Below are 26,396 nucleotides of genomic sequence, written 5' to 3'. Positions count from 1 at the left end.
TATCTGCTGATGTAGAGAGAAAAATATTAATAAAAGTTTGACTTTCAAACCTTGCTTGTGTGAAAGAATCGTGTCTTTTCCATTTACAGCAGTTCAGCTGAATTCCTTCCCCAAGCCTACGACGAGCATGTCCAATGACTTCATGTTACACTTTTAAGCTTTACAGAAGTACAGCCGCCCAGCTGGCCAACTAATAGATGCAGCATAAAGGAAGCAATATATTAAGATCTTCTTTACTGGATTAAAGTTTGATCTGGGGTAATGAACAGCCAGCCAGGAAGTAATTTCTTCATTAGGGTATTGTTTCAGGAAAAATGAATTATAAACCAGGATGCTCTCATGGATAAGCAGAAGCGATTAGCTTACCTGCTTTTGCACGGGGCAAATCTCCTTCTTCAGTCTCCTCCTCTTCACAGTCATTCAGTTGTGTCCTCCTACAGGCACAACCACTAGCAAATTTACCACCGAGGGAGGCAGACAGAAGAAGTCTTCTAGGGAAGCAGTCCTCCAGGAGTCAACCACTCTGGACCAGGCTGTATCTAGACAGATGTACAGTATACGCGACTATATTCTGTGGGGAACTTCCTTTTCCAAGGAAATCGCGCGCTTCAACTTCTCTTTTACATCATCCTTACAACTGGTTTCCATGGCGATCTTTCCAGTTACCAGCGATGAGAGAACATGTCCCAAACAACATCTGCTCGAGCTCCTCTAGCATTCCCCCATCACTGCCTGATGCGGCAGACCTCTAACTTCAGACTGGTTCTCCATAGAAAGGACTCCACAAACATCCACCAAGAACCAAAGGACTTACCATGTTATTATAAAAGGTCCATCAGGGTGGAATACAAAAGGTAGAACTAGTGGAAATGATCATTAAAGAGGAAATGGAAGGTGTTTCTGAAGGGCAAACAAGCCTCTTACTTTAAAACAAGGAACCTTTCAAAGCATAAGGTGGCTTTTTTACACCCCTTTTCTCTGCTGTTTCATTGCCTTGTCCACCTCACCTGCACATCCATCCATCACACTTCCCACTTCAAGTTCAGTTTGGAGACAGTACATCTACAGGCAAGCCAAAGCCAAAGACCAGTCATTGTATTTATTTGATGACGAACAAGGTACAAATGAACAATGACCAAAGCTGCTTTCAGTTTCTAGAGACAACTCAACAGACAACCGTGCTGCCCTTTCCCAGTTTTTGAGATAGCAGCTACGATAGCCGGCCTTTTGGTGAGACTCAAACATGCATTTGGCACCTACACAATAATCATTGTGGGGGTGGGCATGGCAAATGCTGATCAAAGAACATTTCTGATTAACTAATCACAAAAGCCTGCTCCTGTAGGGTTCAAAAAAAATTAGTTCTGCCCTCTTTAAACTTCCAAAGATTTGCAGAATTTACCCTAAAAGTCTTTGTGGAGCAGTGGATTAAGAAGAGATGACTCCATTCTGGAATCAACACAAGACGAGCATAATTTCCTGAGTTTTTGGAAAGAAGCTTTGCGTGTTGGAACCAATGACTCCAAATGTCAACAGCCTCCTTCCATAGAACTATAAACACTGGATGCTTTGCACCCAGCACAAGCTTTATCTGACCTGATGACAACAAGGAATGGTAGTGGAATGGGTGTGAGTCAGCTTCACTAGCATCCCTCATGAAGAAATCAAGAGAAGGACGGATGATAACGCTGTTGGAGTACAGGGCTGAGGAGGAAACCTGCATCCTTTAAACCTGGCCATGCGGGACCTGATTTTCAGAAGTTCTGAGAAGTTGCAGCTCCTCCCGATTTCATCCGGAATTGCAGGTGCTCACTCCTCTGGGGAAAAAGTCAAATAATCTCATACTGTTCCTCTACAAAACTTTCTTTTTTCCCCTGTGTGCAAAGAGAATGTTTGCTTTACAATACTTCAGAAAGCAGAGCGTAAATTCTTTGTGTGCCCAGAGACCAGCAAAAAACAGAATCATAAAATCATTAAGGTTGGAAAAGACCTAAGACCATCGAGTCCAACCGTCAACCCAACACCACCATGCCCAATAAACCATGCACAGTCCAAGCACAGTCTTCAGATCACACACTCTGATATACTAAACTGAATAGAAAATTTTTTAAACAGCAGCAAACACTTCTCCCCTAGCAAAAGGAAAAACACTACGATATTACTACCAAATGAGGAATTATAGCTACTTGTCACTAAAGCTCTCAAGCTGCAACTCTGACTCACAGAATGACAGCGACTTTGATAGTTAGTGAATGTTTTTAAGGAAGGTAAAACACTAAAAAAGTTGCAGCAGCTCTTTGTTTTGAAAGGTTTTACAATGTATAGTTCTCTACTTAGATGAGGATGGGTACTCCAACCAGTTGAAATGGACTGCCTCTACCTTTCTTCGATTTGCAAAGCACTTGATTATTGCCCTCTATGCTTTTCTTAGGGAGCAACACACAGGCACACTACAGGCATTTAAATAAAAACAATCATCAGCTGTGCTACCTGACTGTAAGAAGACTTCCAAGCATCCCCTGAGGTATCAGCAGGGCCCTTAAGCTCTCTGTTTTTTCATCAATTGAAAGCTTAAAAGCATATTTAAGAAGCTAACTGGCTTTAAATGAGCACTCAGTGAGGCAAGATCTTGTCATGACTCCAACACAACTGAATTTCTCGTCGCAAGGAAAAGGTTATTCATATGTATATCAGAGAATCGCATGAGGAATCTCAGTACAGGCAAGTTTTAGCACCTTCTGCTTCAGCAACATACAAAGCTGCTTTCTAGCCCCAGAAGAGCCCTTCAAAAGGCAAAGCAGCAACTTGCATCCAAACTGATCCCAAGGACAAGATAGTGGAAGGCGCAAATAGGTAAAAACAGATTTTGAAAAGTGGAAGGGTCTAAAAAGATAAGCCATTCTCTGAGCTGATTTATCACAGCCATGTGATACTGTATTATTTTTAATCTGCATTTTTAGCTTCCGATATCTGAGACCAAACCAGATATGGCCTTCCAACATATTAGATCATGGTTTTGTGGTGGCTAGTTTTTTTTGCATCCTATTCTGATACGAAGAGTACATGCAGATAAATTATAAATCTTACACCCGGATATATTCTCACACTGTATTTCCTTCTGACTCTGGGGTAGGATATAACAGCTGCTTTAACAGCATGTGGTACCACTAGCACAGGACACAGTTTGAAAAATACTATGCCAAATCTTTGTCTAGTGTAATTTAGTGTAGTTCTACTGACCTTCAAGGGAATCACATTATTCCCCTTCATTTGAAGATTTAATTCATTACATCCCAATGTGAACTCCAGGGGTAGCTGGCAGAGCTCGACTGTAGCCATCGCTGGATGGCTTAGCCAAGGGGTGAAACATGAAGTTCTATGAAATTCTCAGTGAACACAAGAGGTCAAAATCTCTGTGTTGTGCCTCACCCTCACAGAATTGGGTGTACCGTTACGGCTGTTCCTTGAACTAAGTTGCTATGAACATCTTAAGTACAGAAAATAGGAAACCACTGTTCACACCCACTCAGTTTTCCTCAGATGTCTTTTCCTGTTTATACATCATATGAAATTCTATTGCGATAAGCAAATGAAACTGAGACTTCAGGCTTCTATCACCAAGAACTACAATCTTTATATTTCATCTCCTTCCACTGTGATGCTAGTTAAATGCACAACCAAGTATCCTGCCAGAATGCAAGCACCTAATGAAGTGAAGGGGACTCTCCTAGGCAAGACTTAAAAATTCCCAACATCACAAAAAATTTCTCTGGTTAGACTCTCCTGGTTCATACAGAAAGACAGCAAACCAAGCGAAAGTTCAGCAAAGTCATGACTCCTCCACTCTTTCAGTGCTAATAATGCCCAGTTTAAACAGCCATTACAGTTACCTTGTAAGTTCTTAAGTTCTGTGTTGGATAGAGTAAGAGGCGATTACGGCCCGGTTTCTTCAGATGTTGTCCATACGGACAGGGAAGATACATTTCACGATTCCTGCAATAGTCACTACAAACTGACCTGATGTTATTTATTTGAGGGGTTTTTGCAGTACAAAACATTACAAGTAAGTTTTCTACATTGAGATAGGAAATAAAAAAATGTAAAAATCATTGTTAAAAACAATTTAAAATAAATATATAGAACTGCTATTCCAATCAGGAAGTTACAAATATATTATGAACCAAGTACTTCCAAACTATGTTTACTTTGGAAATGCATACCACCACTACAAACAACAGCCATTTATTTGAAAACCTGTCATTCGTATCAAATCACTGATTCTTAAGTACAGCAAGATTATTTTAGTACAAAAATTACACCAGTGAATACCACAAAACATACACTGCACAAGTATTTACTGCATTCTTTTTCACATCACAATCTCCTTTATGCTGCAAGTTTACTAAGCACAATACGCCTTCGTTTGAACAGGAGATCTTTGTCAGTTCCAAGGCACCTTCCTCCCTAAGACACGGTTGGTGATTTTCTGAAAGATGAAAACAAAGCGAGAGAGATGAGTATTATTCCTCTAAAAATTAAAAACGCTAAGCATGAAGATATTGTTAATAAGTTTTCTGAACAGAAATCAAGGAGTAATACACCTCTGAGAAATGGCTATTTACACCTTTTAGGACAGCTAGAGCAGCCTAGTTGTTTCTCACTCATTGGTATGAAAAACACCAGGATATCCCTGTGCTGGCTGCTGTGGAAACGGTCAGAAACAAGTCTAGGGAGTCAGAATACATCTTGACATCAGCTGACAGACTGTTTCCCCAAGTAACCATGATGCATGTCTCGCTCTTCATCTTCTGAATACAAACTTCTGGGCGTCACGTGTTTGTTCCCCAATTTGCGATACATTTATGAAAGTACACAGGAAAACTAGAAGAGTTACAGAGAAGAGTAACAAGCATAGTGGAAGATACAGAAAGTGTTTTCTACAACAAAAAACTGAATAAATTAAAGACTCTTCATTACAGTGGGAGGGATGAGCCATGACTGAAGGGGAAGAGATGAAAGTCTATACAACCCCAAGCAGCCTGAAGCAGGTGAAAAGGCAATGTTATTTGTAGGCTCTTCCAGAAATAATCTAGGGAGGCATCATATAAAATAACTGGAAATAGATTTTAAAGAAACAAAACAAAACAAGAAGACATAGAACGCTTTGTGTGAAGAGTCTCAGCCTTGTGCAGTTAAACTGTGGAACTCTGCCCTGTGGTGCTGCGAAGACCAGACGTTTACACTTCACAAAGCAAGTGGACAAATTCATGAAAGAAAAAAAAACACCCCCCACACCAATCCAAAGATGGATTCAAAGCCCCTTGGACATAAATCACACCAGACTGTTAGAGCATCTTTGAGAAGTACTGCTAATGCTGGCTTTGTTATGGTATTCTTCCCCAGGCACCTGCTAGTGTGACCCATTCTTATGGTGATAGGCAATTCAGATAATGAAACACCACATCATTCTGCCAGCTCAGCTGGCAGATCACTGATGTTTTGAAGCACGGAATACATATCCTGTGGCTTTTAGAAGTGTACGATAAAGTAAGAGCTTGGGTAACTCATATATTACTAACAGCAGTGGGAATGATACAGCCATTACCCGAAGAGACCTTTTGCATCACACCGATCAATGCAACACGCAGCTCAGCTCTTTATACACACACACACGAAGTATGCAATACATGCGTATATAGTGTATATACCAATATATAGTGTATATACCAATACAGAATACACTCTGCTTACATACATACATATAAAAAAAAAGCAAAGCTGCTGACATGAATCTCAGAGGGAAATCTGTCCCCAATACTTCATGAAGCCTCAGAAGGGCTCAGAACGCCTCACACCACAAAGCCTCTGAACAGTCCTTACAGCTCACAGGCCCTTTTGCAATCTAATAACCAAACCCTGCTAGCAATTAGATGCTATCTCCCTTCTTCGCTCCACTTCCAGGAAGTGAAAACAAAAACCCTAACATATTGCTGACAGGAGGGAAAATGTAGCCAAGGGGATGAAAAACAAACATTAAAAAAAAAATACTGTAAAGCAGCAAACAAAATGCAATTCAGTTTTACACCTCTACAAGCATGTGCTTTTTCCTTTGGGGTAGTGACACCTTGTGGCCTCTATCTTGCATAGGCTCTAAAGGATACGTCCCATCCATAAATAAAATAAAGTGTTTAGTGTTCCTGAATGCTAATATCTTTCCTTTTTTTTAAGTGGTAGAAGGAAGTACATACATTAATAACTTTGCTGTTCTCTTTATGGACGTTTTTCCAATGGTCCCTATTTACAAAAATGGCAAATTCACTACATTTAACAGAAAAGTATCGGTAACAGGATGAATTTGTATCTGATAAACTCATAAAATTCATTTTCACTTCACTGGGGTTGAAAGTTCTGATTTATGCTGCCATCAGATCAGAAATCTGTCTCCACTATACAGTTTTCAAAATTAAAGGGCATGCACCACTCCCTTATCTGACTAGTATAATTTTATGCTCTATTTGAAATTAAAAGTCAAAAGCAAGGGGATACTGGGACAGACAATCAGCATCCTGTGATAAAAATAACTTTGCTCTCTTAATAAAGTATTTAACGATTCAAAAAATTAAGAATGCCTGTGCAACCCTCAGTCGCCTTCTAGCACAGGAATTTTGATAAGTTTCCAGTTATATATGAGCCCATACTGTTTCCTCCTGAGGATCCCATCCTCACTCAGCGCTAACAAACTGTTATTTCATTCTGTCTTCACTTCCCACTGCATTGCCCCACATTGCCACCATGGCACATGAATGCCTTAAAACAAGCACTGACAGCCCTTACTTCTCAGGTGTCCTGTATGAGTATTTTCAGTTGTATTTTACAAAAGGTAGGAGAATTTTGTTCTCATATATTCACTAATTTGGGGCCCTATTTTGAGCCAAATAAACTCAGTTCCATCTCATCCCTCAACCTGGACACTAATTTAAGATCATTATCCTTGGTTCCCTACAGCTAACGAAGAGTGACACGCTGCCTCCAGAGAGCAGTATGTCCCACCTAGTAGCAGTCGTTGCTCACACTGGAAACATACAATTTTGTTTGGTTGGTTTCTCCTCAGGATACATTTCTAAGAAGCTGGTGTTCATTCTTTTTTCTGAAGTATTGACCCATAAATTATATCAATATGCAGTTATACCTAACATACCTCTAAATTCTGGTGTGAGGATTTCACTTGTAAGTGATATTTCAGCAAACAACACTTGTCCATGTTGATGTGCATACAGGTGTGAGCACGTGTACATGTTTAATTCATAGCTTCCTTTCCCAAATATGAATCATCCCTAACCTGTGAGCCCTCAACACCCTATAGAAAAGGCATCCACACTGTACTGCTAGCTAATCCCACCCTCAGAGCCAGCTGTACTGCTATTAGTGAGGTGTACGCCTAGTTACACTTTTACATGTTTACTCCTTTGGTATCAGTGACAGGAATAGAAGCAGAAATTCAGCCAAGAAAATACGAGTGTAAGCCTCAGACACTCCAAAACAGGATGCCTCAGCACAAACAGTTTCACCAGCAGTTTAACCTGCTGAGCTGCACTTTGAACTGGAGTAGCTGGGGCATGAGTACATCATTCTCCCCATCAAGATGACCAGTGCTAGCCTGTCAAAATCCAGAAGAGAATCATAGAATCATAGAATCATTAAGGTTGGAAAAGTCCTCTAAGATCATCGAGTCCAACCGTCAACCCAACACCCCCATGCCCACTACACCATGTCCCTAAGCGCCTCATCTACACGTCTTTTAAATACCTCCAGGGATGGTGACTCCACCACTTCCCTGGGCAGCCTGTGCCAAGGCCTGACCACTCTTTCAGTAAAGAAATTTCTCCTAATGTCCAGCCTAAACCTCCCTTGGCGCAACTTGAGGCCATTTCCTCTTGTCCTATTGCTTGTTACTTGGGAGACGAGACCAACCCCCACCTCGCTACAACCTCCTTTCAGGTAGTTGTAGAGGGCGATGAGGTCTCCCCTCAGCCTCCTCTTCTCCAGACTAAACACCCCCAGTTCCCTCAGCTGCTCCCCATTTCAGAGTTGTGCTCCAGGCCCTTCACCAGCTTCGTTGCCCTCCTCTGGACACGCTCCAGCACCTCCATGTCCTTCTTGTCGTGAGGGGCCCAGAACTCAACACAGGATTCGAGGTGCGGCCTCACCAGTGCCGAGCACAGGGGCACGATCACCTCCCTGCTCCTGCTGGCCACACCAGTTCTGATACAGGCCAGGATGCCATTGGCCTTCTTGGCCACCTGAGCACACTGCCGGCTCATGTTCAGCCGGCTGTCAACCAGCACCCTCAGGTCCTTTTCCTCCGGGCACTTTCCAGCCACTCTTCCCCAAGCCTGTAGCGTTGCCTGGGGTTGTTGTGGCCGAAGTGCAGGACCCGGCACTTGGCCTTGTTGAACCTCATACATTGGCCTGGGCCCATCGATCCAGCCTGTCCAGGTCCCTCTGCAGAGCCTTCCTACCCTCCAGCAGATCAACACTCCCGCCCAGCTTGGTGTCATCTGCAAACTGACTGAGGGAGCACTCGATCCCCTCGTCCAGATCGTTGATAAAGATATTGAACAGGACCTGCCCCAGTACTGAGCCCTGGGGAAAGGAGGACAAAGAAGGACAAAGAAGTTCCATTAGGAACAGGTCATGCCACTAAGCACTGACCTGGGAGTCAGAGATACGAGTACTACGCCCGGCTCCACCATTGACCCACACACAAACTTGAGCAGGGCACTTGACTCTCTCTGCCTCCTTCTCCTTCCCCAAGCTTTGTCTGGATATCTGCCAAACAATTTTGGAAGGAACTGTCCCCTACTAGGTTTGTATAAGGCACAATAGGACTCCTCTAGGTGATTGCAATTAAAATAAGAGTCAGATCTATTCCACAGTACTGATCTGCTGTTCTACATCGGCAGTTCACAAACTTGTCACTGTGAGAGATGCTCAGGCTGCATCCGTACAGTGCTACAGATCATTTAAATGATACAACCCTAGATTACATATGTTTTTAGTCTAGCTTTTGTACCAGCCGTTTTCTTCTCCTAATACTCTGTGTCATCTTTGGAGTCATTCCACAGAATCTGTGGTTCTTTTTTTCATGCACAATCAGATCTGCTTAGAAACTGATGCCCTCAGCAACATATTAACCAAATTCTAAACAAACCATTCACTGTATTTACAGCTACTCACTACAGCTATTCTGCATCATCAAGGAAGATAAAAAGATTACAATATTTACTGCAATGAATCATCATCCCTCTTCCAATCAAAACCACACTTATATACAAAACTCCTGATCCGATTCCCGCTCTGCTTCCAGCTGACTACGCTACTTCAAGTCAACGACTGCCAGCATTCATTAACTCTTAAGAGCTTACTGTACTGGCATCTGAGATTCTCAGACTAGTGAAAAAAATATGTCCTGAATATACCCTGCAAAAGTATAGCATCAAATTCCAGTAATTCTAGTGATAAGTACCCACAATCAGATTAGGAAGGTATTCTGGATAATACATTGCATTACAAGCCTTGACTTTTAAAATCCAATTACTGCTGATCCCAACAAATAACTAACCCTATTATTCCAGCTCTGGCAGGACAACTCAGCCAGGAAGGAGTTCCAATGCTAAAACTGAAGTGCAAGCTTAAGATCCAGAGGAAAAAAAATCAGTTTTAATTTTTAATGCATGTCCTTAAACCACTGAGGCTTATAATGCATTTTATTGCCTATTGCCAGAGTTCTTCAGAAGGCTACGTTTTATGGTATATGGGTTAGTTAAAGAGCGAGAAGGTAAGTCAGGTTAGAACCTTAGTGTTTATATTGCAGACTGTTGTTTTTCATCTTTTAGTTCTTATTAAGTCTTAAGAGAAAGCTTAAGCATATGGATGCCTAGAACAGCTCAAAAAGTGATACAGTGGTCAGTTCTGAAGATGCACTTCTCGGAGGGGACAAATGGGCCTCCTCTGTTTTATCAGGACATTTATCACATCATTGTGTATAAATTGATACTGCTTGTTACACAGAAATCGTAGATAATCAGATGTGTGCACATGGGAGGGCATAGGGACAGAAGACTCTTCCTTGTTACTTATCGTGCTTGAGGTGAGTCTCTAGCACAGGGCTCTTCAATCTTTCTCTCATTAAAGCTGTGTTTAACAGAGAGACACAAAGCACACGTTACACAACTTGGACAGCCAGGGAGGAAGAGCATTAGCAGAAGTTGTCAGCTGGGACAGAAGCAGCTCCCCGCAGGGATCTCACTGCTTCATGGCAGAATGAGGCAGGATTCAGCAGAGTCCTAGAGCAACCCAGCAAAACGGGCCCCATTGTTTCCTTCTCCTGCTCACCAAAATCCTGGAGTCCTCACCCCAGCTTTGCTCTGCTGCTGGTTGTGTGGTGAGGCCCCAGATCAGAAACTGTTCTTGAACTGCTGGGTAAGTGTTTGTGGTTCAAAGTTAGTCACACCCATGCTTAGGGATACTGGTTTATCCTACAGCTTGCCAGACAGATCCTTGGCTGATCAGCGCCAGGGCAGTAAGACCACACTATCAGCTGAACAGACTTAATAGTGAAATCCACAGCCCCCAAAGTTAAGAAATTGCCACCAGGACTGCCAATTCTCCACTGGAGCAAAATTAAGAATGATGACTCCTGGCTTTGTTAACCATGGTTGCGAAGTTAGCTGTGAATTGTGTAAGCTAAATCCATCTACAGCAAGGCTACACAAGAGCAAAACCAGCAGCCTTCAGTTCAAGGACACATGGTTCTTCTTTAAATATGCTCCATGATCCCTCTGTTCTGCCCTCAAGTCTCTGCACAAGACCTTTTTTGTATACTTTAATCAGGACCATGCTTCCTTGTCTTTTTTCCATACACTATGTGTAGGTACTGGAAGGATTTCAGGTTAGGTAGGGGGATTTTTTCTTCCAAGTTTTGCTAAGCTTGACTGTTTTGACCCCGATTAAATGCTAATATATCCTAACCACCTAGAAGTTGCAAAACAATACCACAGAATCAACATTTAGTGAATATTACTACAATGCTTGTAACCTCAAGAGAAAAAATTCTAAAATGTTCCAGTATAAATACTTGACCAGTACACCTACTGTTTTGTAAAGCTGTGCTTTCAGGCGGTATGAGTTGTATTCCATTTTTCTCTTCTCTTCCTCTCGCTTCTTCTGCACCTCTGGCAGCTGCTCGTAGATCCTTAAGTGTAAATACAGAAACAGTGACTTGGAAGGAAGGAACTTATTGATATTAAAGAAACCATCCTCTGTTTTAACTTCACATTCTGTTAAAGGCTGCTGGCCAACCACATCATAGAAAAATTTATTTGGGGATTTACTAGTGTCACACAGGGAAAATGTGGAATACACAGCAGTTGTGATACCGGAAATTCCCACATCCCAAATGCCTTTCTCTTACAAGCAACACCTCTTAAAAGCAATATTTATAACATTAAAATGACCATCCAGCTGATATGATTACCCAGCTGCAAAAGGTAAAGCTTCAATATCTTCAGTACCCCATTCCTTTTCTGTACTGGTTATACTGATTCCGAGTAACATATTTATCCATCAATAGCAGTATCTTTATCACAAGAATAACCTGATTTAAGCTATTTAGGCATCTTTTCAAAATTTCTGTATTTTCAACGTTCAACCATGTTGCCCCGTCGAGGTGAATGCTTCGCCTTCTCCAGTGCTGAACTTCTCCCATACCAGAGCCGGAACAGCAAGGGATGCTTTGAGCTGAATAGAAGGTGACTGGTGCTCAGTATAGAGGCAGTGCACTATTCTAGTCTGGTTTACATGCTACCATCTAAAGGAGGGACCCGAGAGCTAGGATAGCAGCGTATTGCTCACACTGCCTTCCCCAAATCTTCCCTTAAGATCGTAAACGTTTACTAATTTCATGACAGTGGTTGCAAAGAAATATGCAGCTTCAAAAACATTGCTGTTTACAGGAAGTGGAAATGAACGACATTCAAAAATTTCAGTCCTGTAATATTTAAAGCGAGGCAGATCCTACTATCACTCCTTTCCTAACATGCCGATCTGATAATCGGCAAATAGAAAAAAAAGACCTGTTACAGATACAATAGTGCATTATACTCTTCTAGAGACTGCTTCATTCTTACGTCAGTATAACATCTTTGCATAATTACTGTTGGCACTTCAAATATTTTTAAACACATCTATGCCTTCAACTCATATTATCTGAAAGTACTTCAACACACTCCATTTTGAACATTGCAAATCAATAGAGCCCACCAGCCAGGAGGGGCATCTTTGATGGTTGTCTTGGTACTAATTCCAGCAGGAAAATAAGTAATACTTCAGACCGGCAAGAGAAGTGAGGGAGGCAAATGTGTATCAGTTTGCACCCATCTGCTATTTAGTCAATACAAGTTAGGTGTCACTTCTATGTTTCAAAGGAGAGAAGGACAAGAAGTCAGCTGGAAAACAAAGCAATAGGAAGCTGTATGATAAGGCATAACTAAGTAGGCAGAATCAAGAAAGCAAAGATCAAATCCAAATCTCAATTAGTACTGAATTTTATCTCCTGTCTAATTCACCAGCACCAGCTAAGGAAAGCCATACACATTTGTAGCTTCTACAATCCCCCACACAAGTGTGTTTACCAATCCATCAAACTTCACAGTGGAATTGATGCGCAAGCAAATGCACATCCAACACCAAAAAAAGGGGAAAAAAAAAAAAAGCAACTGCACTCCTTCTAGTGACCTACCTTCCTGCGTATCCCTATTTTCCTATTCTCTCTGCAGCTGCTCTTAGGAGGTCATCTTTTCTAAAAATGTCACTACCCACATTACTGCTACAGAAAAGAGGAAATAAATCACATTTAGATGCTTACTTCACTCCTCTTATGCTTTGCTCGAAGGCAGCACAGGGTGCTAGGTCTATGCATGTGTTAGTGGATGGGGGTAGGGATACCTCCAAGATTTGGGGTTTTGCTTTACTACCATCTCATCATTCTCTAAAGGCTTTTGCCATCCTAGAGCTCCCCTCAAAGAAAGATCAAGATTTACCCCTCACAAATCATCCCACCAGAAAGATGTTTAGAGCAAGAACTGGGCAATGCAGAATTGTAGTTAAAATCACTGAAAATTGTTTTCATTACCTCTGGCTAATTTGCCATGAGAAATTCCATTTATTCCCTCACGGAGAAAAAGAAAAAGCTTTTGCACTCATTATAGGTGTGGATTTCAGAAGAATGGTACAGAATAAATTACTTCTCAGCTCCAGCCGAGAGTTGGAGTACGACAGCAGGAAGAACAAAAAAAAGTCACCAAGTGTGACTGCCTGAATCAGTCTCCATAGAAGTCCTGCTGACTTCGGTTATTATGAAATCAGAGTTTCTGAAAATACATGAGTTCAGATACATCCATCTCAGAGTCCAAGTGACCCAAACCCGAACCCTTCTACTTCAGTTAAAACATGCAGGGATGCATTCCTTGGGGAACTGCCATATTTACCACTTGAATCATAGAATCATAGATTCTGCCACCTCTCTATTAATGCCCTAAAAATATTTTTAAATGCCAAAGGCTATTGAAATAAAACATTCTTTTTGGACTTTCCCATCATATATATCAAGGGGTTTATTTTATATATTGAATATTCCAGTAGATGTTTTGTAGAATCGCAGTGTAACTTAGGTTGGAAGGGACCTCTGGAGGTCACCTAGTCCAACCTCCTGCTCCAAGCAGGGCTAACTTCAGGGCTAGATCGGGTTGCTCAGGCCTCATCCTGTCAACTTGGGACTACTTCCAAGGATGCAGATTCTACCACCTCTGTGGGCCCTGGCCCAGCACTTCACCACCCTCTCGTGAAAAACTGACTTCCTTGTCTCCAGCTAGAATTTCTCCTTACTGTAACACATCACCACTGCTGCTTGTCCTGTCACCGTGCACCTCCAGGAAAAGTCTTCCTCTGCCTTCTCCAAATCCCTCTTCTGGCAGGGAAGCACCACTGCCAGATCCTCACCTTCAGCCTCCTCCTCCCCAGGCCAAACAAACCCAACCTCCGCAGCTTCTCCTCATGCACCATGTACTCCAGCCCCTAGACTGTCTTGGTGGCCTCCTCCATACTCAAGCCTCTTTGTTGACCTCTCTCTTGTCCCGGCAGGCGAGAACAAGAGAGAGGATCCAGCTGTGGTCCCATGAGTGCCAAGCAGAGCGAATATCCACTTCCCTCCACCTGCATGAAATGAGGTCTTTAGCTGGCCTTCATCACTGCAAGAGCGCACTGCCAAGTCACGTTCAATTTGCTGTCCACCAGCTGTCAGGCCCCCAAGGCCCTTCCCAGAAGGGCCACTCCACAGGTAGTCTGTCCTCGGACACTGCCAAGGGAGGTGTCCTTGGGGGGGGTTCTCTCCCAAGGAGAAACTTGGTATTTGTCATTGTTGAACTTCATGAGATTCCTCTTAGCCCTTTCCTCCAGCCTGCAGAGATCTCTAGAAGCTGCAGACCTTCTCTCCAGCATACTGACTGGTCCTCCCAATTCAGTGTCACAACCTGTTGAGGTGTGCTCCATCTCATTGCTACTGCCGATGAAAATGCTGTGACACAGTCCTGGCCCACAGCATTGTCCCTTTCACACAGGACAAACCCTTCCCTTCATGTAGCGTGTACATTCCAAGACTTCAATGCAACAAAGCACCTGCATATATGCTGAAATCCCAACTACTTAAAATATCCCTTGCCTCAAGGTACACTCTTGACCTTTGTTTTGTTTTGACTCTAAATAACTTACAGTATCATTGTATTTTTATGTAACTTTAGAAGTTATCAGAGATGACTTCATGAGTCTCTAATTTACTTTTATGTATTTATTTCTCAACTGGTCCTCTTCCAAACCACCTCCTCTTGACTCTGCTACCATTTCAGAATCTAGCTGCAATAAACTCCATTTTTTATTTTATTATACCTTCAAATGCACTCTCTGTAGCATAGGTATTCCAAATGTTTAATACATCATTAGTGTGCTGTGCATTGTATATATGAATTACTTCAGTCAAAAATAAGGCAAAATCTATCATAATGCGGTTTTCTTCAAGGGTAAAAAGCCTCTGTATTCCTTTGTGGGTAATTATTTCTTACATAAAGCTACTCTCATTTGGTGAAATGATGCCTCACTTCCTGCACCAATTACCTAGTTTGTTAATGTTTAAAACTATGCAGACGCTCTAGTGGCCCACACACTACATTTCCTCTCCTTTTGGGATCTAGTACTTGCACAGTTCGCTGTAGTGCTTGGGTGGTAGATACTGCAGCAGAATACCCGGGTTTAGTTACAGAAATCATTTTGCCAAAATGATTTTTTTTCTCGGATTTTCTAAATAGGTGCTTTCTCCCTCTGATAAGGTGCCTTCATCTTGCACTGAAAAAGCCGAGTTATCCCCAACACCCAATTCTTTGACTGCAGTTACAATTCATCCATCTTTCCTACTCAGGTCACTTACCTACCTGAAACAAAATTTTCTTAACCTTACCGTTTAGATCTTTGAACCATTTCACTCTTTGGAATTGTTCTTCTCTTTCCTCTAATCAGAAAACCTAAACGGAAAATTTTGAGATAAGGGAATGGTGAACAAGACTACTTCTCACAAAGAATACTACTGCAACAATATGACTCCTTTATAAGTTACAGATTCTAACAGATAATAATGTTAAATAATTGTAGTACTTTTATTGAAAATACACACACCCTTAAATGTAATGTGGAAATTTATTAATTCCTATAGAACATAAAGAGCAGAACAATGAAGGTACCTGTGTTGGACAGCATGTGACTTGCATTTCTGTAGCCCTTTCTCTTCTCCGGAGGATTAAATAGCTCTTCTCGTTCGGACTGCAGTACGCTCTGTATCCTCCTTTCCTCCATTACAAGCTTCAGATGCTTCACACGCTCTCCAGAGCGGGAGATGAAATCAGGGCGATGCACTGCAAGAGCCTCCTAAGATGGGATGACACAAAACAAAGTCTGAAGTGGCCAGACTGTCTCCCTACAGCTGGAAGGGAATAATCAAAATATCTAACACCACTACCAAAGCATGGAAAAAAAATTCCATCAAAGTAGTATTTGGTATAACATACAAAATGTTGTATCCTTAATGCTGGGTAGATCCTCAGAGACCTTGTTTAACAAGCTATTTGTCAACAACCAGAAAGAAAAAAAAAAAAACAACACTAAAATAATTAGCAAAAGGGACACAAATCACTTCTTAAAAGAGCATAGCAAAGTTCACAAAGTTGAACCTGTAGAAGATTCTGTAACTTATTAGTCTCCCTTGCTATAAATCAGTGGGCACATCAACATTAGCAATTCATTTTGGATCAGAAGTGGAATTTTAAAAGTGATCTCCTAATACCTCTGTTTGCCACACTTCAATTTCCACCACAGAGCAGTCTCTGAGCACATGAGCAGATGCAACTGAACTTAAAGAAACTTCAGAAGTGCACTTTAGTTAGCACTTCCTAATTTACATTTCACTTGCTGTGGATGATCTCTTTCAAAAATATTTCCGCACACTACATCTGTATTTTTCCCACAGATATTTAGAGTGATCACATCTGATCTGCAGTGTACACCGTATATGCATGTGTATGTATGTACGCACACATAGTTTGCACTGTATAAATTAAAGCCCATTTTAATCACATACTATGTACATCATGCAGTATTATTTCTGCATGGAAGCAAGTATGACTTGATATTATGTCAGCTACATTCCCTCTAGTTCCTAAAGCCAAATGATTTAAGCCCTAAAATATTAGATCAATTCAAATAGATTAGTATATTGTGGAAAGCCAGATTACCATAAGCAAAAAGGACTGATGAATTTGTTGGGTTTCTTGGTTTTGGGGTTTGTTTTTTTTTGTTTGGGTTTTTTTGGTTTTTGGTTTTTTTTGGGTTTTGGGTTGTTGTTTTGGGTTTTTTTGTTTGTTTGTTTGTTTTAAGCAGGAGCAGTCTGTAACATGTTGACTTCCAGTGATCATCAAGGTGAAATAATAAAAAAAAGGACAAAAAGTGTTTCCACAAGATTCAGCGTAACTCCTGAAATCCTACCAAGATCTCAGCGGCCTTATAGCGCAGCGTGCCTTTACCTGTAGCGTAAGCTTCACAAACGGCCGCGAGGACCTGTTCTCAGCATCTCTTTCTGGAACTGCTGGCTGAATCATGTTACTGGGCTGCTGCTCTTGCCAGTTCTTCTCTCGGAGAGGCTCCCTCCAAGGCTTTGTGCTGGTCAACGGTTCAAACCAAGAGGGACCAGGACCAGAAAAGGAATTGGAATGGTTTTCTTTCCTAGATTCAGATTTCAAGTCTTCTGCTTGGACGAACCATGAAATCCCTGTTAAAAGACAACAGAAGAGAATAAAGATTTGTAGACAATACATGTGCCTATTTTCCATCCCCATTTATGGCCCTTTATGCCTGTGCTGGTTTTGACTGGGATACATTTAATTTTCTTCACAGTAGCTAGTATGGGGCCGTGTTTTGGATTTGTGCTGGAAACAGTGTTGATAACACAGGGATGTTTCGTTACTGCTGAGCAGTGCTTACACACAGTCAAGGCCTTTTCTGCTCCTCACCCCACCCCACCAGCGAGTAGGCTGGGGGGGCACAAGGAGTTGGGAGGGGACCCAGCCGTGACCAAAGGGATATTCCATACCATATGACGCCATGCTCAGTAATAAAACTAGGGGGAAGAAGGAAGGAGGGGGGACGTTCAGAGTGATGGCGTTTGTCTTCCCAAGTCACCGTTACGCATGATGGAGCCCTGCCTTCCTGGAGATGGCTGAACACCTGCCTGCCGACGGGAAGTTGTGAATTAATTCCTTATTTTGCTTTGCTTGCATGTGCGGCTTTTGCTTTACCTATTAAACCATTTTTTTCTCAACTCATGAGTTTTCTTACTTTTACTCTTCCAGTTCTCTCCCCCATCCCACCGGGGGGAGCGAGTGAATAGCTGTGTAGTGCTTAGTTGCTGGCTGTGGTTAAACCACGACAATGCCCAAGGTCTTCGCTAAATCCAATCAGTGGCCTAACACTGTAATAAACACTCACTTCAGTTTAATAACAGTGGGACTCCGGATCAGACACCTTTGGCAGTTTCAAAAGAATTCCTTTGCCAAGTGTCAGAAAAACACCAAGTCTTTATCAAACAACACTTTTGAAAAAGCACAAAATGGCTTAGTTTGCAAGTTTCTCTGTGTATAGAAAGAATAGTTATTTATCAGCAATTACACATTTTTAAGAAGCCTCTGTGCTATCCTAAGCCCTATGGCTTTTTATAGATATTTTTGAAGATCAAATGCTTTACATCTTCCAAATTTTAAATATGTATACAAGAATTAGATTACTCACAGTTTACATACATAATGGGATTTAAATACATCAGCTAGTACTCTGAGCAGATATTCTAAATCTTCTAAATTAAACCTGTATGAGAGGGAATGATTTGTCCCTACGACAACAACGATGACTAAGGAAAACATTTTTAAACATTTAATCATGACATTGTGAAGACTGACAGGAAATTTATTAAAAAAAAAAAAAAAAAAAAGAGTCAGGAGGCTACACCATCAGTCCATAAATGCAACTCTAGCTAAAAGAGGGAGACGAGTCTAGTTCTTCTGGTACCACAATCTTCCCTCAAGTACTCCTGAAAAAAACACTCGGTTCTTTGAAGCCTCAGTACATGAAACAGTAAGTACAACTTACCGTGACCAGTTACTCAGAGCTTAACAGAACCTTTTATACCTCGAAAATCAAAATTAAGTATCTACATGACTCCCATCTCATTCATCTTTCCTTGCCTTATTCATTGCTTCCTATTTACTACCTTAGCAGCTAGGTTGCATCTAACAGCTTGATTGAAAATGCCATCATAATAGAGCATTAGAGAGCTCACTTGACATAGTGGTTTTGTTTAAAATTTATTGATTAAAAACAGGATAAGAACTGACTGTACTAGTGACAGACTACTCTGTGTCCTAGCTAATCCTCCTCACATACTTTGCTGGTTGCTGTTGAGATGTACAGCTTTTCTGGTCTACAGAAAAAGCATATTTTGGACTGACCTTGTGGTAAGTGCAGCCTGCTCCTTTTCGTCCTTTTCTCCACGAAAAAATTGCCTGGCTGTCCCTTCTGCTTACTCTTGCTTCCTGCTGCCTGATGATCTGTGACCATACCATCTGACTCTCCAAAAATACCATCAACACAATGCCAGGGTTCCTGTGGCCGTTGATTTGGCTGGCTAGATCTTGGGGTAGGAAAAGTCACACCAACATCTCGAGTGTTTTTCTTTGTTGCACTGTTCACAATCTCCAAGTCTCCTGTAGTTGAAAATGAAGCAGAGCAGCTGGAAGTACTTTAACATCAGCACGTGTCACATGCATAGTTCAGGGGGGGGACACTCAATTTTTACTTTGAAGCTGAAGGATCACTTTCTTTATCCCACCTTCAAAAGGCAAAATCTTTTATATTCCCACTTCCAATTCAAGGAGAGTTTACAGTGACTCAGGATTGTTACTATATGATAATCTGAGTAACATTAAAGTGGTGTAAACCAAGTACCCCAAGCAAAACAAGCAAATATATATATATATATGGGGGGTGGGAATTAAACTTGAACCAACTACGCCCCTTGCTGGGGACCCGAGTTGACGCTCTGAAGAGTCAACTTCACATCTGCTGCTGAAAGACACAATGGTCAACGTACAACTTTACATTTTGGACAATGGAACTGCAGGTTTTTCTGGACCTGATAGTTTACCCAGTGCGTCTCATCCAAAGCAATAGAAGATTGGTTTGCCCACACCACCACAAACGTTTAACAGGAACATATGAAGTGAAGGTGTCAACTAATATTCAAAAAGTCATCAAACGTGATCTTGAAAACAAGCCATGAAAATACTTTTCTGATTCAATCCACTTGCACACGAAAGAAAGCAGTAATAAATAATTGATATGTCTGATGAATAAAACAAAGCCATTACTCAATCCTATGATGGAAACTTGGCGTGTAAATGAAAGCAATGGAGAAACTGATAATTGCCACCAGAAAAACCTAAATGCAGAACTGCACCAGCCCAGGATCAGTTTATGTTTTAAATAGAATATAACATCCAAAATATTACCAAGAAGAATACGAAACACTGCATATGAAATAGCATATGCCTACAAAATACATTCTGTGAGTAACAGATGTCTTGCAGAGAAAACAATGTATAAAAAAAATACAGTTAGTCCACTTTTACTATTGAAATGGATCAGAAGCTTAGGTTAATAAAACTTACAAGTAAGTGAGAAAACTGGCTACTACTCAAGCAGACCAAGAAAGGAAATGAAATGGCTCATTTTAATTAGAACATAACATCTTTCTCTAAAAGCATTTGAAGTGAATTTGAAGAATGCTGCATGTACATACCCATCACCAGAAACATGCAACAGACTTTGGAGAACTATTTCCAAAGAGATGAAAGGCAGAAGCAAATACAGAAAAAACAAGTCTGGAATTCAACAACTCACCCGCTTGGATACCTTTGTTTAGCATCCGTGTCCGCCGCTTGTTACTAAGAGCGGAGCTTGGCCCCCAAGAACTGCTGCTTGCAGAAGTTGAATCTGATGAAAGGGAGATCGCCTTCTAGAAAAAAAACAAGCAAGAGAACAGAAATTCCTGAAATACCAACCGAAATGAACAGAAAGCAGGTTTTAAACAGCAAAAAAATTATAGTCATCAGTCTTTACTTGTTGTACCTTATAAAAACCCTTTGCTGTGGCAAGATCATTTGTCGGCTGTACTTTCATGAAAGACCACAAAGTGTGAAATATTTTTGCTTTGGAAAGAGGGAGAATAAACACCTAAACTGAATCCTATATTCCTACCCTCTCAAACCAAAAGCTTTTAAAGGTTGCTGGGTTTGCTGCATGGACAAATTGTCTTGAAAGATTAATATGTTGCTTTGTAAATTCACATTGAACTCCACTTCTGTACCACTGGCATGGAAGAGCAAAGTCCTTTCAAAACATGGGAAGTTCTCTCACCCTGTGATCCTCATTACACAAAGTCCTCCAGGTGGAGAAAACTAAACTCAATAAAAACAAGAAAAAGGAGACGCTTGGTAAGATCATGGCTTAGGCAAAACACTAGTTTCACTTCTTCACCATGCACACAAACAGAAGTTCCAGCTGCAGGGATTTAAGCAGCACAATTTTGTTATAATAAATTAATTTAAATTTTATGATGTTATAACTTTACAGCCATTTAAAAAAGAATCTACTCTAAGTGTAATGCATTGAGTCCACAAGCTTTTTGGTTATATAAAATACAGAGAAGGTTAGTGCTTTATTAACAGCAATTAACTGACAGTGCTTCCCCAGGCTTCAAATCCAACAGTGCGGCACCAATCTCTGCAACTCCGCTGAATTTAATTTTTAATTATGAAACAGAATTTTTTTTGTCCTTGATCATAGCAATTAGTATCCTATTAGTAACTCATAACGCTAGCCACTATGGAAATGAACAGAGGCTTTTTTATCACCTTTTTATTGAACCTCTGCTATCACCACTTCAATGCAAAACATAATTTCATTTCAACATTAAAAGGAGGCAATTTTTACTCTCATGCATACTGTCAAGAACTGCTTTTTAGTTTCATAAAGCTATTTCAGCTCTAGTAGAGTGCACTAGACAGATGTAGTAGATATGTATCTTCTTTCAGAGAACAGAAGCAAATTTGAATATGTGCTCAGCAAAAGGGAAGACAGTATAAAGTAAGGAAAAAAAACAAGATAACCCATTTACATGCACATGCGTATCAGCCTGCAGAAATAAATACAAGCAGCCATTCAATACTGAATATTGACATGCATATTCCTATTTGGACTAGAATATTCAGTACAGTGCTTTCAAAGCCCTTCAGCAGCTGAATAGCGCAACCTTTAGCTTTGTACCTGCTACCAGATGGCAGCTTGAAGAGTGCTTTAGAAATAACAGAAATTGGAATAGATAAAAACCTTCTGGGATGGGTTCAGCATCTATAAATAAAAAAAGCTGTAACCAAGTTTTCTGGAAGCAGAGCTGACAATAGGCTCTCATAAAAAACAGAGCTACGAAATGCAGCACTTGCCTGAAAGATTCATACAGTAGTCTCTCTAGGAGTAGGGCTCCTGCTATAAATAAATATCTGTCTCTGAAACACAGATATTTGCAACTTAAAAAAAAAAAAAAAAAAATCTTGATTTCTGTTCAGCCAAGCATCACAGAGATTACCAAAATTTGGATTTTAAGTTAAATTTGCCATTTTGCCATCAATTTTCTCTCACTCCTTATTTGAGGTGGGTCATGTGTCTATCTGTATTTTTAAAAAGAACACCACATCAGCAAATAAGAGATACTACTTTCTAAAGCCATATGGGTTCAATGCAACATCAAGCACCAGGAACAGCGAGTCTTTATTCTCATACAAGTATTACTGCAATCAGTTATCTCACGGGTGATTTTAACAGGCAAAAGACTAGATGTTGTTTTTAAGGTCCAAACAGACATTGAAAGATTAGTCTTACGAATGGAATACGGAACAAAATCATCTCCTAAATACTACAACCATGCAAGAAATATTGGATCCTAATTTCTTTGTTAGATGGTCAGTGTTCTGATTAATAGTCCTAATATTGCAAAGTTTATGACAATTTTATTTTACCTTTAAATAAATATTATAAATAAAAATATTAATAAAAATATTTTTTTAACCATTCTTAGTCTTCAAAAAGACTGTTTCTCCCCCAGATATGCATTCATTAGCTTACTTTACACTCAGACTGAGTTTGAGTTGTTTCTATTAAAAAAAACCAACTCATTTCAATGAAATCTATTAGCGATTATGACACTACCACTTTCTTCTGGTAATATGAAAAAGAGAAACAAATATTTCTCACTTGTTCCTGTACTTTTCAGCATTAATGTATATTACAGAACACCAAAACTCTGTAATTTCTTACTATAATCACCAAATCCATGCCAAGGTCCCCTTTCAGGAAATTAATTTTCATTTCTCCTCCAAAGGGCAATGGCCAAATTCAACCAAAGTAATCAAAAAGATTTTCTCCACTTTAAAACAGCTTCACTCCAGACTTTTTACCTAGAATCCTTAGGCCTCAAACTTGATCTTTAACATGCCTAACTGCCAAATACAGAAATTGAAGAAGCTTACAACCAATACTCAGCAAGACAAAATAATTCCAACATTTAAAATAGACAAACAGTAAGAAAATTCAAATAATAATTCCAATTTTTATGAAATGGTATTTATTGTTGCCCAGAGATATTCAGGTAGCAATATGCAGTCAAAATCTACAACCTCAACCTACCACTACTGTCTTCAGGATTGCTAAAGCACAGAACCTGCAGGTAACTAGAAATCAGATACAGCAGGATCTTGCTTCCCAAGACAAATAAAGGAAGAGAAAAAAGACAAATAAGAACAAAGGGAAAGAAAGCACAATTGATGTTTTCAGATATTTTGATCTCGTCCTTATTCCTGGAAAGGCAGAGAGACTTTTTTGAGCTACTTAGATCAAAGACAGAAGCCTACCGTCTAAACAACTCTCTGGGAAATTTTAAATGATTCTCTGAATAACAAACTCTATACTGTACAGCAGTTTAAGAGTTCCTGTAAAGATTAGTTAAAATTGTCTTTTGGTCTAACTGACCACATACCTGGATCTCTCTCTTTTTCCTGTGTCTCCCAGAAGCAACCTTTGGATATTCTACACCCACTGCTTTGCCACTTCCCTTGTCCCACTTTTCAGAGCGACTTTTCTGGTGGTTGATGGTATAATAAAGCTGGGAGAGTCTTGGTGACACCCGCACTCTTTCATGCCCAAAAGCCCTGATCAGCCTGGCAGTATCAATGGTGGAAATGGAACTGCTCACCTCAGTCTGAGTAGCAGTTTCCATCTCTGTTTGGGTCACCACATCTGATTCAGAGGTGATGGAACTGATCGTGGTGCCATGATCTCTACTGAGCCTTGTCTCCGAGGAAGCGTCACTAGGAGTATCCAAGTATTGCTGGTGCTCCAAAATTTTATTCATGGGGCAGATAATTTTTTCTTCTGACCTATTTTTCCTGAGCTCAACAAAGCTATTTTTATCACGGGTGATACGTGGTCTTTCTTCAACATGTGTTGCATTAGGCTCTAAGGTACTTTCAGACATGCTTTTTTCTGGCGGTTTTATTTTCTTCTGCTCTCTTCCCTTAATTTTATTTTCAGAAACATTCTTTTCAGATGTTGTTGGTATTAGTGTATGCTTAATGGGATTCTGAAGGACCCTGGCCAATCGATCGAGGCGTTCAACAAGGGACAGCTCACTGTTACTCCTACAATCATGGTGCTGGTGTCTCTTCTGGCACTCCAAAAACTTAATCCAGAGTTCATCTAAGCTAACACTGGAGTGGGTTCTCTGTCTCGGTGGCAGTTCTTTCTCCACAGTATCTCTAAGGCGAGTTGTTTGGCCACACGGCACAGGATAATTTCTAGCTGCCTTTTGTTCTGCTTCTCTTCCGCCATCTTGAAGTAGCTCCTTCCCTGACGTTTCATTCCCCAAAGGTGTGCTAACATTTAGACCCTCATTCTTGCTGTAATCTGCTTCTGCAGTGAGTGGAAAGAATTCCTTTTCACCATCTTTTTTACGACGAACAGAGAAAACACGTTGATGACGATGTGCTTTTTTCCGATTCTGCAAGACAGCCCTTGAGGAAGGTCTAGCATGCCCAGTACCAGCACTGTCTTCTGACAGCTCGCTGTTAGACAGGAAGTAACTCTCACACGCGGGCATTGGATGATGAAGGTAGAACCGTGCAGATTTGAAGACTGAGTGAGTGGTTTTTACAGACTTCGAATGATCTGTGCGTTCTAGAAGAGAAGAAAACACTTTAAATTAAAGGACTACATCCAGAAATCCAATTATAAACTCATTTGTAATAGACATACATTAAGTATGTATGCAGCACATGCTAGCAGGAATATACTCCAAAATAATTTTAAAGCCGTTTGTAATATCCTGTAAACAAAAAAAAAAAATCAAATTTTAAAAATGTGTTTCACGTTATGTTCTTTGTATAATGGACTGAATTATATAATGATCCATGAAGGCACAAAGTAGGAATTACAGATGCTAGTGCCAGAAGGATTTCCCAAGCCCCTATGCTTACTGCAAGATATTCCATGCCATTTTAGCCAAGTATGTCATTTAAAGATGCCTTAGAGAGTAGTAATAGCTTTAATATAAATAAGAAAGTCAATACAAAAAAAACCCAGTCCATTTACTAAAGTTTTTTTGTTTGTGTTTTTGTTGGTTTTTTTTTTTAAATAGTCTTGTTTCTGTGATTGTGATCTACTGACGAAAACAGAACTGGAAACCAGGTCTTCCTTTCCTCATTTGAGGAAGCTTTGCCACTGACTCAGCAAAAGGGCGGCAAGTCCCTGCCCCAGGAGGAAAACACCTACCTACCTCATCAAGAATCACAAGCTATGTTTTTATAAAACCTCAATTCCACACGGGAGAAAGTGATGCAAGATAAGCTCAGGAAGGGTTATAGTAGCTCACACTGTTAACACTGCCTCATGAACCTTACTTTTATTTAGTCACTTGTTTTCCTTACATTTTATACATCTCTTGCCTTCCCCACACAGAGACACTTCGGTGTAACGTCAAGATCATGAACAGCATAACCAGATCCAGTCTCATTAACTCTGAAATTGGAGGAATTTGCCTTTCCATACAAGGTCAATGTTTATATACTCATGTAAGAGGATTCCTCCACATCCTCCTGACAAATGAAATCAGGCTTGGGAATACTATGCAGAATTTTTGCTATTTCTGTATTTTTAAAAAGTTACCAACAAAATGGAAGGAATGCAAACAGGCAAAAAATAAAAATGAGTTTATACAGAGAAACTTTTTTTTAAAAAAAAACATAACTTGCATAATTTTAAGCTCTAGACAAGCTGTGTGGGTAGAGGTAATCTTTTATTAGACCATCTAAAAATATAGTTGAAGAAGTCCAAGAAGATTTTAGACATCCAAGTCTCTTCAGAAAGCTTGTTTAAATTTCCAACTGTACTGGCTGGTTTAACAAAAGATTATTTCTACCTACAGTTCTTTTCTTGCCTGTGTCTTTAGACAACCACAGCTACAGAAAAATACTATTAGATAATTTTACGTTAACACTTGTGTTCCCCTTTCATTTTTATCCAGGCTATCCAGAGAGACAGGTATCCATTGAGCTCTGCTCCAACCTTATATTTTGTGTGTT

The 26,396-nt window shown here is 40.4% G+C and overlaps 1 protein-coding gene across 11 annotated transcripts in view; it reads right to left on the bottom strand.

Annotated features, from left to right (window-relative positions):
• Window positions 1–4,173: 4,173 nt before the first annotated feature.
• Window positions 4,174–26,396, bottom strand: part of ALMS1 (ALMS1 centrosome and basal body associated protein) — a 73,879-nt gene continuing 51,656 nt past the window's right edge. For 8 of the 11 annotated variants that reach the window (XM_075148369.1, XM_075148360.1, XM_075148363.1 and 5 more), the window contains 8 exons: window positions 23,798–24,993; window positions 20,608–20,722; window positions 19,158–19,412; window positions 17,181–17,425; window positions 15,846–16,029; window positions 15,566–15,629; window positions 11,155–11,254; window positions 4,174–4,486 (listed from right to left, as the gene is read on the bottom strand). In XM_075148369.1, the coding sequence (XP_075004470.1) occupies window positions 4,442–4,486; window positions 11,155–11,254; window positions 15,566–15,629; window positions 15,846–16,029; window positions 17,181–17,425; window positions 19,158–19,412; window positions 20,608–20,722; window positions 23,798–24,993 (2,204 nt within the window). In that variant the 3' untranslated portion in view covers window positions 4,174–4,441. The remainder of the gene's footprint in view (window positions 4,487–11,154; window positions 11,255–15,565; window positions 15,630–15,845; window positions 16,030–17,180; window positions 17,426–19,157; window positions 19,413–20,607; window positions 20,723–23,797; window positions 24,994–26,396) is intronic. The other 3 variants (XM_075148361.1, XM_075148364.1, XM_075148365.1) reach the window with 3 other exon arrangements.

Source organism: Calonectris borealis, chromosome 4 (genome assembly GCF_964195595.1).
Source record: "Calonectris borealis chromosome 4, bCalBor7.hap1.2, whole genome shotgun sequence".
NCBI lineage: Eukaryota > Metazoa > Chordata > Aves > Procellariiformes > Procellariidae > Calonectris > Calonectris borealis.
Note: the sequence above shows the minus strand (reverse complement) of the source record. Positions and strands in the feature narration are given on the sequence as shown.